Source organism: Carcharhinus amblyrhynchos, chromosome 7 (genome assembly GCF_965287045.1).
Source record: "Carcharhinus amblyrhynchos chromosome 7, sCarAmb.v2.hapA, whole genome shotgun sequence".
NCBI lineage: Eukaryota > Metazoa > Chordata > Chondrichthyes > Carcharhiniformes > Carcharhinidae > Carcharhinus > Carcharhinus amblyrhynchos.
This window is the reverse complement of record NC_137330.1, coordinates 12,433,756-12,450,673: the sequence shown is the minus strand read 5'-3', so window position 1 is coordinate 12,450,673 and position 16,918 is coordinate 12,433,756. Positions and strand designations below refer to the sequence as shown.

The following is a 16,918-nucleotide window of genomic DNA, read 5'->3' as shown; positions in this document are numbered from 1 at the left end:
AGTAGGGATGGGAACTTGAAAGGAAGCTTGGATTGGAGGGAAGCAAAACTGGTAACAGAAAATAGAAAATTAGTGAGTGAAATCAAAAGGCAGATGAAACGAAAGCAGGTATCAAATAGGATTGCAAAGCAGAATAACGTTGAAACAACAAAGTTAAGGGCACTCTACCTGAACTCATGCAGCATTTGTACCAAAATAGATGATTTGAAGGCACAAACATAAGGTAAATCAATCAAGGCTAACAAAATAAGTTAAAGGTTGCATGAGAAAATGAATGCAAGCTCAATTATTAAAAGGCAGACAGTAAAAAGGAAGAGTTTCAAGGACAAATGTGGCTCCATTACAGTTGGAAACGGAGAAGTGGGAAAATGGCAGAGAAAATAAACAATTACTTTGTGTCTGTCTTCACAGAGGAGGGTACAGAAAATCTCCCAGATAAACAAGAGACATGTGAAAATTAGAAACTAAAGAAAGTTAGGGTTAATAAAGAGGTGGCACCCAAAAAAAAATTGGATTCCATGCTGATAAATCCCCTGGACCCAGATGAGCTACATCAAGAAGGTTGAAGGAGGTGGCTACAACAATAATTGGTGGTTATCTTTCAAAATTCTTTCGATACTGGAAAATTCCTGCAGACTGGAAAGCGGCAATTGTAACCCCACTATTTAAGAGAGGGAAGAGGAAAACAGAACAACAGACCTTTTAGTTTGACATCAGTAACAGGGAAAATATTAGTGTCTATTGTAAAATCATGTGATAACTGGACATTTATATAGGATTGGGCAAAGTTGACATGAATTTATGACAAACCTGTTGGGAATTTTTTTAGACCATGTTACCTGTTGCATTAAAGAACCGGGGGATGTGGTGAACTTGGATTTTCAGAAGGCTTTTGGTTTGGTGCCACACAGATTGATAAATTAAAAATAGATTTTTGGGATGAGAATTGGTTAGCAGACAGAAAACAGACTCGGAATAAAGGGTCATTCTCAGGATGGCAGGCTGTTATTGGAGGAAAACAGCAAGGATCAGTGCTGGGGTCACAGCTGTTCAGTGTATATAAATGATCTGAAACTGAGAACCAAATGTAATATTTGATGATGACACGTAACTAGGTGGGAATGAAAATTGTGAGGAGAATGCAAAGAGACTTCAAAGGGATTTAATGCTAACATTAAAGTCGTTGAATCCGAAGGTTATGAATTGGAGAGGCAGTGGCGTAGTGATATTGCCACTGGACTAGTAATTCAGAGACCCCACAATTCAAATCCCATGATGGTAGATGAAATCTAAATTCAATTAAGATCTGGAATCAAAATTCTAATGATATCCATGGAGCATGTGGCAACAAATGCAAGTCCAGCCAGCAACGTTCCTGTCCCATGAATGAATAAAAAAAAACTTCAAGTCGAGCTCAAAGACTTGAGCACGTGATCTCTGCTGATACCACAGTGCAGCACCTAAGGAGTGTTGTACTATTGGAGGTGTTGTCTTTTGAATGGGATGTTAAAAGAAGTTTTCTATCTCGGGGGAAGAAAAAATCCCATGGCACTATTCTGAAGTAAAAAGTCTCACAACACCAGGTTAAAGTCCAACAGGTTTATTTGGCAGCACTAGCTTTCAGAGTCTCAAGCTCGTTCATCAGATGAGTGAGGACTTGTGTTTACAAACAGGGCACATAAAGACACAAATTCATTTTACAAGATCATGGTTGGAATGCCAGTCTTTACAGGTAATCAAGTCTTAAAGGTACAAACAATGTATGTGGAAAGAGGGTTAAGCACAGGTTAAAGAGGTGTGTATTGTCTCCAGACAGGACGGTTAGTGAGATTTTGTAAGCTCAGGCAAGTCGTGGGGATTACAGATAGCGTGACATGAATCCAAGATCCCGGTTGAGGCTGTCCTCACATGTACAGAACTTGGCTATCAGTCTCTGCTCAACGACTCTGTGTTGTCATGTGTCGTGAAGGCTGCCTTGGAGAACACTTACCCAAAGATCTGAGGCCGAATACCCATGACCGCTGAAGTGTTCCCCAACATGAAGAGAACACTCTTGCCTGATGATTGTCGAGCGGTGTTCATTCATCTGTTATCGTAGCGACTGCAGAGTCTCCCCAATGTACCATGCCTTGGGACATCCTTGCCTGTGGTGTATCAGGTAGACAACATTGGCAGAGTTGCAAGTTATGTACTGTGTACCTGGTGGATGATGGCATCCATGTTGATGATCCGGCATGTCTTGCAGAGGTTGCTGTGGCAGGGTTGTGTGGTGTTGTGGTTATTGTTCTCCTGAAGGCTGTGTAGTTTTCTCTGGTAGTAATCTCTGGCATTCTCTGCCAGAGCACTGTGGAAGTTCAATTTCTGCAAAATACCCAGCCTTCAGGAGAACAGCGACGACAACACCACACAACCCTGCCACAGCAACCTCTGCAAGACGTGCCAGATCATCGACACGGATGCCATCATCTCACTTGAGAACACCATCCATCAAGTACACGGTACATACTCTTGCAAATCGGCCAACGTTGTCTACCCGATACGCTGTAGGAAAGGATGTCCCGAGGCATGGTACATTGGGGAGACCTTGCAGATGCTACGACAACGGATGAATGAACACCACTCGACAACCACCACGCAAGAACGTTCTCTTCCTGTTGGGGAGCATTTCAGCAGTCACAGGCATTCGGCCTCTGATCTTCGGTAAGCATTCTCCAAGATGGCCTTCACGACACATGGCAACGCAGAGTTGCTGAGCAGAGACTAATAGCCAAGTTCTGCACACAAGGATGGCCTTAACCGGAATCTTGGGTTCACGTCACACTATCTGTACCCCCATGACTTGCCTGGGCTTGCAAAATCTCAATAACTGTCCTGGCTGGAAACAATACACATCTCTTTAACTTGTGCTTAACCCTCTTTCCACTCACATTGTCTGTGCCTTTAAGACTTGATTATCTGTAAAGACGCGCATTCCAACCATTGTTTTGTAAATTGAATTTGTCTCTTTATATGCCCTGTTTGTCAACAAAACTCCCACTCACCTGAAGGAGGAGCAGCGCTCCAAAAGCTAGTGGTTTTTGCTACCAAATAAACCTGTTGGACTTTATCCTGGTGAGACTTCTTACTGTGTTTACCCCAGTTGAACGCTGGCATCTCCACGTCATGAGTATTCTGAACAGTAGGGAAGTTCTCCCAGCTGTCCTGCTAATATTTATCCCTTAATCAACATGACAAACGTATGATATGTATATCACATCACTGTCTGTGGGACCCTGCAAGTGCAGCAAGCGATTACGAAGACAAATGGTATGTTCGGCTTTATTGCAAGAGAATTTGAGTACAAGAATAAAGATGTCTTGCTCAGTTGTGCAGAACCTTGATGAAGCCTCACCAGGAGTACTGTGTATAGTTCTGGTCCTCTTATCTAAAGTAGGATATACTTGCCATTGACAGGGAGTGCAATGACATCTCACTAGACCAATTCCTGGGTTGGTGGACTGTCCTAGAGGAGAAATGGCAGAGATTGGGCCCCCATTTGCTAGAATTTAGAAGAATGAGAGGTGATCTCATCAAAACTTTCAAAATTCTTGCAGGACATGGAAGGATTGGAAGTTTCCCCTGGCTGATGAGTCTAGAATTAGGTGACAGAGTCTTACAATAATGGGCAGTCCATTTAAGATTGACATAAGGAGGAATTTCTTCACACAGAGGGCAGTAAACCTCTGGCATTCTCTGCCAGAGGGCTGTGGAAGTTCAATTTCTGAACATGCTTAAGACAAAAATTGATAGACATCTGGATACTAATGACAACAATGAATATAGGGATGGTGAAAAAAATAGTTCAGAGGTAGATGATTGGCCATCATAGAATCGCTCCAGTGCAGAGAGGCGCCATTCGGCATCAAGTCTGCACCAACTGCGAGCCCATAATCTATTTAAATGGCAGAGTAGGCGCGACAGGCAGAATGGCCTATGTTTATTCCTATGTTTCAACAAGAGTTTGTATGGAAGGAAAAAGAGGAAAAGTCTGCATCTTTCCTTTCACTGGCCAGGAGAATATGGAATGATGGAACAATGTAGATCCTACAGGTTCTTGTCAAAATTCATTTTCAAATGTCATTGGCAAGCCAAGCATTTACTGGATGTTAATTGTCCTCGAGATGGTGGCAGTGACTCAACTTCTTGAGCTACAGCAATGTGCATAGTGAATGTGCTTCCATATTAGTGCCATCAGTGCTCTTCAAGGCTTTGGCCCAGCAACAACTATAGAATAATCATATACTTTCAAGTCAGGGCGGTGGGTAATTTGGAGAACTGAAGAGACAATTGTGTTTTCATCAACTTGCTGCCCTTTTAAGTGGTAGAGGTCACAGTTTAAAAGGTGCTGTTGAAGTGAATAACTGTAGTGAATCTTGTAGGTGCAAGACACTATGGCCATTCACCAGCCACAGTGGTGAAGAATTTAACAGTTAAGGTGGTAGATGGGGTTCAATCAAGCGGGCTGCTTTATCCTAGATAGTGTCAAGCTTTGAGTACACGCAATTACAAAAACAGAAAACTGGGCCCTGAAAACAGAAAATCAGAGCTCTGTTGAAGGGTCATCCAGTCTCAAAAGGTTATCTCTCTTCTTTCTCCACAGATGCTTTCAGGCCTGCTGAGATTTTCCAGCACTTTCAGTTTTTGTTTAAGGTTCCCGTATCTGCAGTAATTTACTTTTATACTTGAGTGTACACATCCAGGTGAGGAGAAAAAGTATTTCATCACACTTTTGACTGGTGCCTTGTAGATGATGGGAAGACTCTAGAAGGTCGAGAAATGAGTCATCAGCCACTGAATACCCAGCTTCTGACCTATTCTTGTTGCCATAGTATGCTATGTAGCTGATCCAATTATGTTTATGATCAATGTTAACCCACAGGATGTCAATGATGGAGAAATCAATATTCGAATATCAAGAGAAAGTTGGCTGACACTTTATTGCTGGGTAAGATCACAAGTGGCATATGCCACTTATCAGCACAAGTCTGAATGTTATCAATGTCTTGCTACATTAAGACATGGATTTCTACAGTATATTAGGAGTCACAAACAGTATTGAACATCGTACCAAACATTCCCACTTCCAACTTTATGATAAAGGGAAAAATCATTGATGAAGTAACTGAAAATGGTTGGTCCTGAAAACTCTTGCTGCAATGCCCAATGGCCTGAGATGATTGATCCCCTGCAACAACTGCCTTTATACCTGATATAACTGTAGCTGGAGAGAACTTTGCCCCATTATCATTGACTTCAAATTTACTGGGGCTCCTAGGTGCCACCTCATCTCTGCAATTCAGTCTTTTTATTTCATGTTTTGACCAAGATATTATGAGGTCTGAAGCTATGTGGTCCTAGAAGAACCCAAAATGATTTTCAGTTAACAGATTGCTGGACTAGTTGCAGTCGCTATCTAGGACTATTAACAACACTGTTCAATACTTTGCTGTCGATTGAGAATAGGTAGAAAGGATGAATTGGTCAGACTGTATTTATTTTTTTTCAGGGATAGGACATACTTGAGCAATTTTCCACTTTGTTCGGTACACATCAGTGTTGTAGTTATACTGGAATAACTTAGCTAAGGGATGGCTAGCTCTCGAATACAAGTCTTCAGCGCTAAAGCCAAGGTGTTTTTGTCATATTTTTGCTGTAAGCTGAGTAACCAGAAAGTGAAAAAGAGAGGACTGAAAGGTTTGAATGACAGCGACTGGCCAGCATTGTTAACATGGATTGTTAACATGTGCTTAAAAACGACAGGTGTTTTGTTACATACATTTTCAGTAGACATGGAGGTTAACTATGGTGCATGGGCTCCTCCCCCGGCAGTGGCTTTTCCAAAATGGTTTTGAAGGACAGCACCAAAAGTGCACAGCATAGAAGAATGCCATTCAACCCACCCTGGATAGAGGATTGGTTGTCAAATAGGAGGCAGAGAGTGGGGGTCAATGGGTGCTATTCGGATTGGCGGTTGGTGACTAGTGGGGTGCCCCAGGGGTCGGTGCTGGGGCCTCAGCTATTTACCATTTATATAGATGATCTGGAGGAGGGAACCGAGTGCAGGGTGTCGAAATTTGCTGATGACACCAAGATTGGGGGAAAGGCAAATTGTGCGGAGGGTGTGGAGAGTCTGCAGAAGGATCTAGATAGGCTGGGCGAATGGGCCAGGAAATGGCAAATGGAATTTAATGTTGGCAAGTGTGAGGTGGTCCACTTTGGTAGGAAGAATGGTAGGAAGGACTATTACTTACGTGGCGAAAAACTGCAGCAGGCGACGGTGCAGAGGGACCTCGGGGTCCTTGTGCATGAGTCGCAAAAACCCAGCTTGCAGGTGCAGCAGGTGGTCAGGAAGGCGAATGGGATGCTGGCCTTCATAGCGAGGGGGATTGAATATAAAAGTAGGGAGGTCTTGCTGCAGCTGTATAGGGCATTGGTGAGGCCGCAGCTGGAGTACTGTGTGCAGTTTTGGGCGCCGCACCTGCGCAAGGATATTTTGGCCCTGGAGGGAGTGCAGAGGAGGTTTACTAGGCTGATACCGGAGTTGAGGGGATTGAGCTATGAGGAGAGGCTGAATAAACTAGGCTTGTACTCGTTAGAGTTTAGAAGAATGAGGGGAGATCTCATTGAGACGTATAAGATGATGAATGGGATGGATAGGATAGAGGTGGAGAGACTCTTCCCGCTCAAAAAAGACAGTAGGACTAGGGGGCACAGCCTCAAGATAAAGGGGAGGCGGTTTAGAACGGAGTTGAGGAGGAACTTCTTCACTCAAAGGGTGGTGAATCTCTGGAATTCTCTGCCCGTTGAAGTGGTGGAGGCTGCCTCGCTAAATATTTTTAAGAAGCGGGTTGATGGGTTCTTGATAAGAGAGGGGATTAAGGGTTATGGGGAGAGGGCGGGAAAGTGGAACTGAGCCACAACAGATCAGCCATGATCTTATTGAATGGCGGGGCAGGCTCGAAGGGCTAGATGGCCTACTCCTGCTCCTATTTCTTATGTTCTTATGTTAAATATCCCATGCTCTTGCTCTTTCCCTACACAGTCCTAAATATTTTGCTTCAAATATTTAGCCCATTTTCCTTTTAAGCATTAACCACTTGCTTTAGTGGTTTGCCTTACCTCTAGAAATAAATCTCTCCTCCCTCTTTTCAGATGATGTGGATGAGTTACAATAGGTGTTACTTTTCTAATTTAAAGATTAACTAAATTCCATAGCATAGGATAGCACTGAATTCAAGACAAGTAAACAAGGCGACACCAACTTTAGATTTTAAATCTTAAGATTGTGAAGACGGGAAATATATATTTGTTGAAGACTGAAAAAGAATGAGTTAGAACAGGATAAAATTTTGACACAAAGAAGGCATTGAGAGTAGGAAGAACACATAGGATTAATTTGGCATTTTTATTAAAAATGTTCACCTACTTGTATAATGTTTCAAAAATGGAGAAACACATCCTTCCCATTAAGTCACAATATTTACATTTTCTTTTCTCCATTTAGTTTTCTGCTCATTTTCACGCACCTAGTTTTGGCAGCTTTTCTCCTTGACCAAGCCGCGTGGCTGCAAGGTCTTTCAGCAGTTTGCCTTTCTTGTGTTCAGGTGCTGGTGATGTTCCTGTTATTTGTCCTGCTAGACGGTCATTTCCGAAATGGGCTTTCTTTGCATCCTTGGTCTCTGAATCCTTCGAGTCAGTAGAACCAGTTCTTATACCAGAGATCTAGGAACATGATCTCAGAATAAATCCAATGCATTACTTGCATTAAACATTTAGCATCTCTACATTAAAAAAAATTGAAAATTTGCATTTTAACCAACACTGCACCATAGTAACCAACATTAAACCATGATCTGCCAGCTTCAATTTTCTTCCAGCCAAGCAAATGATGGAACAAAGTCATGTGTTTCATGCAAATTACATTTTGCCATTAGATTCAGTCAATAGCCAAGCAACTTAATTTCCAATAATTTAATCATTTAGTTTATTTAAGCAGACTTCATTTGAAACAAGCATATGACATATTTTGCAAAGCTGGGCACTGTCAATGAGATGCACAACAATCCATGGCTGTAGGGGTGGACAGTAATGTAAAGACTTCTACTAATATGTTAGCCCTTTGATAGTATGAATCTCTGCTTGAAGTACATCGATAGTTTTTTCAGTTTAACACAGCAGAGGTTGCCCATTTATAAGAATGGTACCAGCAGTGGAGGAGTAATAATCTCCCAATTTAGTAGTGATGGGGTTGGCCATTATTACAGAATAAGAACATTTTACCTAAAATTGACACTCCCACACATTTATATTTCAGAAAAGATGTTAATCTTAACAAATTCAGAGAGCCATCCTTCATATTTTCATTCTAAAGCAAGTTGGTCAATAGTGTAAGTGTAAAAACAAATGGCCACTGCATTATTTCAAATTAAAAATATGGTTGTGTTTACAGAAGATCAGCTAAGAGCTTATAAACTGGTTAACTTTCAACTAATTTGGTTATATTAGCCACTAGTAACACCACCCCTCATTGATTATAAAGTTTTTCCACTTATCAACGAGAAAGTCTGCCTATCCTACACAAATTATGTTAAGTTTATTTGTTATTAATGCTGCAAGGCGGTTTACATTCACATTGCAATGAAATTGGTGGCACGGCAGCTAGCACTGCTGCCTCCCAGCGCTAAGGACCAGGTTCGATTCCCGCATTGGGTCACTGTCTATTCAGAGTCTGCATGTTCACCCTGTGTCTGCCTGGGTTTCCTCTGGGTGCTCCTGTTTCCTCCCAGTCAGAAAGACATGCTGGTTCAGTTATGCTACTTGGCAATGCTAAATTTTTCCACAGGTGTACCCGATCAGGTGCCAGAATATGGCAACCAGGGGATTTTCACACTAACTTCATTGCAGTATTAACGTAAGCCTATTTCTGACACAAATAAATAAACTCTAAAACATTAAGTTACTGTGAAAATCCTCTGGTCGCACACTCTGGCGCCTGTTCGGGTAAACTGAAGGAGAATTTAGCATGGCCAATGCACCTAATCACCTAATGCCTTTTGAACTTTGGGAGGAAACCGGAGTACCTGGGGGAAACCCACACAGACACGGGGAGAACGTGCAGCCTTCACACAGAGTGTGACCCCAGCCAGGAATCGAACCTGGGTCCCTGGCTCTCTGAGGCTGCAGTGCTAACCACTGTACCATGTTGAGTTGGCAAAAAGACTATGTTACGGCAAGAAATACTAAGTTCTGCATTAATTCATGCATTCTGTCACTGAAGTCTGTCTACTCTTTAGAGCTGCCAAGCATTTCGAGTTTAGCTTAAAAAAGCAACTAAAATGCTCACAAATTTACAAATGTATTTACTGAGGAAACGGACATGGAGTCTACGGAAATAGGGCAAACAGGTAGGGAGGTCATGGAACCTTTATAGATCACAGGGGAGGTGGTGCTGGCTGTCTTGAGGCAAATCAGAGTGGACAAATCCCCAGGACCAGACATGGTATTCCCACAGACCTTGAGGGAGGCTAGTGTTGAACTTGCAGGGGCCCTGGCAGACATATTTAAAATGTCAGTATTCACGGGGGAGGTGCCGGATGATTGGAGGGTGGCTCATGTTGTTCCGTTGTTTAAAAAAGGTTCCAAAAGAAATCTGGGTAATTATAGGCCAGTAAGTTTGACGTCGGTAGTGGGCAAGTTAGCTTCTCTGAGTGGAGGCCTGTGACTAGTGGTGTGCCGCAGGGATCGGTGTTGGGTCCATTGTTGTTTGTCATCTATATCAATGATCTGGGCGATAATGTGATAAATTGGATCAGCAAATTTGCTGATGATACAAAGATTGGAGGCATAGTGGACAGTGAGGAAGGTTTTCATAGCTTGCAGAGGGATTTGGACCAACTAGAAAAATGGCAAATGGAATTTAATGCAGACAAGTGTGAGGTATTGCACTTTGGAAGGACAAACCAAAGTAGAAGGTACAGGGTAAATAGTAGGACTCTGAAGAGTGCAGTTGAACAGAGGGATCTGGGAATACAGGTACAGAATTCCCTAAAAGTGGCGTCACAGGTGAATAGGGTCGTAAAGAGTGCTTTTGGTATACTGGCCTTTATAAATCGGAGTATCGAGTATAAAAGTTGGAGTGTTATGGTAAGATTGTATAAGGCATTGGTGAGGCCGAATTTAGAGTATTGTGTACAGTTTTGGTCACTTAGTTAAGATTGAAAGAACGCAGAGAAGGTTCACAAGGATACTGCCCAACTTGAGAAGCTGAGTTACAGAGAGAGATTGAATAGGTTAGGACTTTATTCCCTGGAGCGTAGAAGAATGAGGGGAGATTTGATTGAGGCTTTTAAGATTTTGATGGGTATAGATAGAGTGAATGCAAGCAGGCTTTTTCCACTGAGGCTAGAGGAGAAAAAAACCAGAGGACATGGGTTAAGGGTGAAAAGGAGAAAAGTTTAAAGGGAATATTTGGGGGGGGGGGGGGGGGGGGGAATTCTTCAGGCAGAGTGTGGTCGGAGCGTGGAATGAGCTGCTGGATAAAGTGGTAAATGTGGGGTCACTTTTAACATAAGAAAAACTTGGATGGGTTCACGAATGAGAGGGGTGTGGAGGCATATGGTCCAAGTGCAGGTCAGTGGGACTAGGCAAAAAAATGGTTCAGCACAGACAAGAAGGGCCAAAAGGTCTGAGTTGTAATTTTCTATGATTCTACGTAAGTGATGCAAGATACTGAGAAAGTCTTCTCAGCAACAAGACAGTTTAGCATCTTACAAAATATAAGCGATAGTTCTGACTTACAGAAATTTTAATCAATAAGAATCAGACTTCAACCCTCTGACACAGGAATACATTTAATGTAGAATCTTTCTATTGATATTCACATCTCCTCTACTTCAATAAGAAAATAAATGGAATAAATAAGTGGACTTCCACAAGATAGAAAGATTTTTATACTGAGTCTTGGTATATAAGCGAGTAGTAGAAAGAGAAGTATGGCTTTGCTCCAAATGGCTTTACATAGAACATAGAACACTACAGCACAAACAGGCCCTTCGGCCCACAAGTTGCGCCGATCACATCTATACTGTAAATCAAAATTTTGCAGTTGATGCCCTAACTTGAGAATATATTTTTTCTCAGCTGATATCCCTCAGGGGATTGTGTTGGGCCCAGTCATCTTCAGCTGCTCCATCAATGGTCTCAAACCCTTCTAACAAAGTCAGAAATGGGAATGTTTGCTGACGATTGCACATTGAATTTACTCCAATTTGCAACTCCTCGGAAATTGAAGCAGTCCATGTCCATATGCAGCAGGATCTGGACAAATTCAGGCTTGGGCTCATAGTGGCAATTGGCATTCGTGCTACACAAGCATCAGGCAATGACCACTTCCAACAACAGAGAATTTAACCATCTCCCCTTGATATTTGATGGCATTACCAATGTTGAATTCTCCACTTTCAACATCCTGTAGAGTTACCATTGACCAAAAACTGAACTTGACCAACATGACTACAAAAGCAGATCTGAGGCAAATAACTTATCTTCTGACCAACACAAAAATACTCAACACCGTCCTGGACAAAGCAACTACTTGAACAGCAAAACATTCATTGCCTTCACCACTGATGCACAGAGGCAGAATTGTATACCATTAACAAAATGCACTCGAGCCACTTCCCAAGGCTCCTTCAACAGCATTTTATGAACCCATTACCTCTAACACTCAGAAGAAAAAGGGAGCAGGTTCATGGAGACATGCAAGTTCCCCTCCAAGCCACACACCACCTCACTTGGAACTATATTGTTGTTCATTCACTGTGGCTAGGTCAAAGACCTGCAATTCCCTTTCTAAAAGAGCCCTGGATTTCTGATGAGCTGCTGAAGTTCAAGGCAGCTGTTCACCACAACTGTCTCAATTCAAGGGCAATTAGGGATGGGCAATAAATGCTGGTTTTGCCAGCGACACCCATTTCCCATGGAAAAAAAATCCAGTGCAGTAATGTTGCAATGTCGGAGATGATGTCCTTCAGACAAGTTCCCAAACCAAAGCCCATTCATGCAAATAAACCCAATACACTATTCAAATCGAGCAGAAATATTCCCGCTGTCCCATATTCCTTTTGGCAGTTTTATTTGCTGGCAATCACTATTGCTGCAAGCTTCTTTTGAGACTAGTCCAGACAAGAGGAAAGAAAGGATGGAAACAAGGAAAACTAATCCTAAAAATGTTTTTTTTAAATCTTCTTCTGAGGAGGAATGATATACTAAACTGTATAGAGTCATCCATATTTCCAATATAAAGTCTTCTGATATAGCCCCTATTCTACAAATGCAATTATAAAATCAGATATTTCATCAGTTTTGATGGTAATACATTGTGAAAAAGTTCACTGGTGCTAATAATTGAATCAGTAAAACTGCAACTATGCAGTATTTGAAACCTTGATCCTGTGTATCAGATTGCTCATTAGCATGCCAGCCTGTACTTGTACGTGTATGGCATTGGGTTTAATGCCTTCTACTTGTCTGTATTGAGTTCCATCTAATATGTCTAATAGCAGATTTTAATACCTTCTGCAGGTCTCTGACTGTATTATCAAGACAGCTGTCCCAGTTTTGTATCACCTGCAAACTTGACCAGTCCACATCAAGTTTTGATTCGCAAATCATGCTGAAACAAGCTGCATTTGTCAACACCTCTTGCAGTGAAAGTATTTGCCTTCTCCAGTTTTATCATGTGGAGATTGCGCAGGTGTTAAATTTGATAGTCCAATAAATATGTCATAATAATACTCATTCAGATGCCAGAGCACAAGCCAGCAAGTGGTGTATTGGGGAATAAAGCACATTAAAAAAGTGGAAACTAAAGCATAATGCTAAAGCAGGGAGTGAGCAGGGTCACCTTCCTATAATGTGGCAAGTGAAAGCAACAAAGTCTGGGCTTTGGGACCAAAGAGCAGCATATGCAATGGCACATATGCTCTTACAGATTATAAAGTTTATTTTTTCTGCTAAGGTTGCCATCAGCTTTAGTTCAGAATTTTAGACTCAAGACTTTTTGTTGTATTTATGTGAGAATTCTAAGCATGCATCACTCCTAAAATTGCTTTGCAGAGTCTTGGTTCCAATCTTTTTCCATTTGTCCATCAAACCAAGATGTTTAGGACAGGCTTACCAATTTTGGCATGCTGAATGTTAAAATTAAAAGATTTATTTATTAGTGAAGCAAGACTTACATTAACATTGCAATGAAGTCACTGTGAAAATGCCCTAGTCGCCACACCACGCTGCCTGTTCAGGTACACGGAGGGAGAATTTCGCAAGGCCAATGCACCTAACTGCACGACTTTCAGACCGTGGGAGGAAACCAGAGCACCTGGAGGAAACCCACGGAGACAAGGGGAGAACTTGCAATTCCGCAAAGACAGTGACCAAGCGGGAATCAAACCTAGTTCCCTGAGCTGTGAGGCTGCAGTGTTAACCACTATGCCACAGTAGTTTTGGTTAGTCCTCAAAAAGAAACTGCACTTGGCAGTTCCCCAATCCAAAATGTGCTGCCATGCATTGAACTTAAAGACAGAAAGGTAGTGTGGAAGTTGTTGCATACTTCATGGTTGTTTAGGCGTAAACATACCTTAAATCATAGACCCCAGAAAGAAAAGGGCAGATCTCCATGCAGGTTAGAGATTTCAAACACAGAGACAATTGTGCAGGCAATGTTACACTTGCAAGTTGGTGTCACTATTTTAAATTTAAAAACAATGAACATTTTGAGTACCGTATCTGCCACAATTCTTTTACTTATTCATGGGTATCATTGGCTACGTCAGCATTCATTGCCCATCCCCAAATAACAACGTAAGAACTGAGAGCAGGAGTAGGCCATCTGGCCCCTCAAGCCTGCTCCACCATTCAGTAAGATTATGACTGACCTTTTTGTGGACTCAGCTCCACTTAACCACCTGCTCACCATGACCCTTAATTCCTTTACCGTTCAAAAATTTATCTGTCCTTGCCTTAAAAACATTATACAAGTACAACATAATCTCGCTGTTTTTAAACGCCATCCCTCTAGCAATGAATGATAAAATTCCATTTGCCTTCTTAATTACCTGCTGCACCTGTAAACCAACATTTTTCAATTCATGCACAAGAACACTGAGGTCCCTCTGCACAGCAGCATGCTGCAATTTTTTTACTATTTAAATAATAGTCCATTTTGCTGTTATTCCTGCCAAATGGATGACCTCACATTTACCAACATTGTACTCCATCTGCCAGATTCTCGCCCACTCACAAAGACTATCTATATCCCTTTGCAGACTTTCAGTATCCTCCGCACACTTTGCTCTACCACTCATCTTAGCGTCCTCTAGTGGGTGGTGGTGATCTGCCTTTTGAACCGCTGCAGTCCATGTGGTGTAAGTACATCCACAGTACTATCAGGGAGTGAATTCTAGGATTTTGACCCAGCCACAGTGAAAGAACGGAGATATATTTCCAAGTCAGGATGTTGAGTGATTTGGAGGGGAATTTCCAAATAGTGGCTTTCCCATGTCTGCTGCCTTTTCCTTCTAGATGGCAGCAGTTGTACGTTTGGAAGGTGCTGCCTCAGCAGTCTTGATGACTTCCTGCAGTGCATCTTGTAGATGGTACATACTACTGCCATTGTGTGCCAGGGATTGGGGGGGGGGAATGTATGTTTGAGGAATGATGAACATCATGCAATCAGCGAACATCCCCATTTCTCACCTGATAAGTGGAAGGTCATTGACGAAACAGCTGAAAGATGGTTGGGCCTAGGATTTACAAAATAAATTGTACCTTCCTTTAGGTCCCTTGCCAGTTTAAAGAATAATGGTGAATGCTAACCTTCGATTCCCAGCTTTCTTTACTACTTGTTGTGGCGGGTGTCATGATCAGTTGTTCATTTTACTAATATAACATTTGAGCCAATCTGATGCAACTGTGAAATGTGCAAAATCCATAGTAGAGAACATTTTGGTTAAAAGGTGAAATTTAAAAACACTACATGCTGAGAAAACTAACACAGGCAAGACTGTTGTACAGGAAGGGCCATGTGATTTGAGTATAAAAGTAGCTGCTTTTAGAATCCAATCAAGATATAGTGGCTGCCTTCACTGGTGAATATTGAGAACACTAACACTCAGTCAGAAGAGGACCTCGGGTCTGAAAGCATAAGACTCCTGCACTGCTTCAGGACCAGATGTACACAGCACACATCAAATCCTCAAGAGGGAGATAGAGTCTGTTTACTGCTCAATGACTGCCTTCTATATTCAATACAGTTTGAAACTCTTGTCAGATTTTATTTCACCCCAGAACAGTAATTAGTTTTGCTCCTTACTCCAGCCACACCCACAAAATATATTCCAATATGTTCTTTATAATCAGAAGCAGCACATATCAAAACGTCAGGTTACAAAATGTATTTAAAAAACAATCAAGTAAAGCATATTGCACAGAATCTGGAATACTAAAATGATTCAAATGAAAAACTACAACCATAAAATGTGTACCATGTGCAAACGTATTCCTAATTGAATGAAGAGCATTTCTGCAATCAAAGCACGGCTATGTTCGTCAATTTGGACACGTTTCAGAGTGTCAGCAGCTTGATATTTACATCTCACCTTCAAGAAACCATAGGAGGCTGGGTTCAGATCAATCTCACTTGACAAAATTAGCTGATTTGAAAGGACAAGTACTATTCCTGCAGAGCTAATAACACTGTACAGGGGCAATGCTATGTATGCTACATTTTAAAATCAGAGAACAAAATTAAACCAGTTTGGCAAATGTACATTTGGAAACATAAGACAGTTAAAAAAAGATTTGTGGAAACAGTAGCTATATATATGAATAGATCATGGAGGGATTTAAAATATGGAATAAGCAGTTGCTTGCACTTTTTAAATAAAAAATAGATCCTTGGTTGATCTTGCACCATGGTATTCCCAGAATTCACTTCACAAACATGTCTGCCAGAAAGCTGACAGCAATAATATCTCCACCTGGCAAATTCCCTCACACCCTGCTTCCCCAAAGAGGATCAATGACATACTGAGAATTCACTATACTGAAAAATATAAACAGAAGTAGGCTGCCCTCAAATGATGTCACTTTTAGTAAAAGGTGAAAAGATGACCTACTCTTTGTAATTTTTCTGCGCTCTAAACCCATGATATTATATAATTTCCATTGTTCAAAACTTGCAGCTAGAACAAGATTCTAGTGAGCAACTTTTTTCTTCCTCACTTGCTATTTCTATTCCTATCACCACATTGCTTCCACCCACGGTATAAACACCCTCTGATCAGAAGCAGCATGGATTTGTAAAGGGTAGATTATGTCTGTGGAATATGGCTGAGTTTATTCAAGAATTGATAAATCTAATGGACAAGGGAATGTTTATGGGTGTTAAGTTACAAATACCTTCTGGAAATCTAATTAGACGAAGTTACTCACAAGAGGCTAAGTTAAAGTTGAAGCTTGTAATGAAAGCCAAATTATTGATCTGGTTATTAAATTGGCTAACTGGTAGAAAAAGAACTGGTACTCGTATGATTGAGATTGGTGTCCCACACCTCCACATGCTGACCATAGCCCCAAACCTTTCAACTCTTTTGATATGATAATTTAAAGTTAACAATTGATCTAACATCAAATGCTCTTCACAATTGATCTCATTTCTTCATATTTATTATCAACATAGACACTGAGATAGAAAACTGCATGACCAATGATGATGGAACGAGATAGGTGACATTGTAAGCAGTGTAGACAGAAGTATAACAGCAAGAGAAATGACGATGGATTACGTGAATGGGGAAAACTCTGGCAAATGGATTTCAAT

At 41.4% G+C, this 16,918-nt stretch overlaps 1 protein-coding gene across 3 annotated transcripts in view; it reads right to left on the bottom strand.

Annotated features, from left to right (window-relative positions):
- phf3 (PHD finger protein 3) overlaps positions 1-16,918 on the bottom strand; it is a 144,797-nt gene that overhangs the window by 50,662 nt on the left and 77,217 nt on the right. For all 3 annotated transcript variants that reach the window (XM_080191961.1, XM_080191962.1, XM_080191964.1), the window contains one exon: positions 7,566-7,761. In XM_080191961.1, the coding sequence (XP_080048087.1) occupies positions 7,566-7,761 (196 nt within the window). The remainder of the gene's footprint in view (positions 1-7,565; positions 7,762-16,918) is intronic.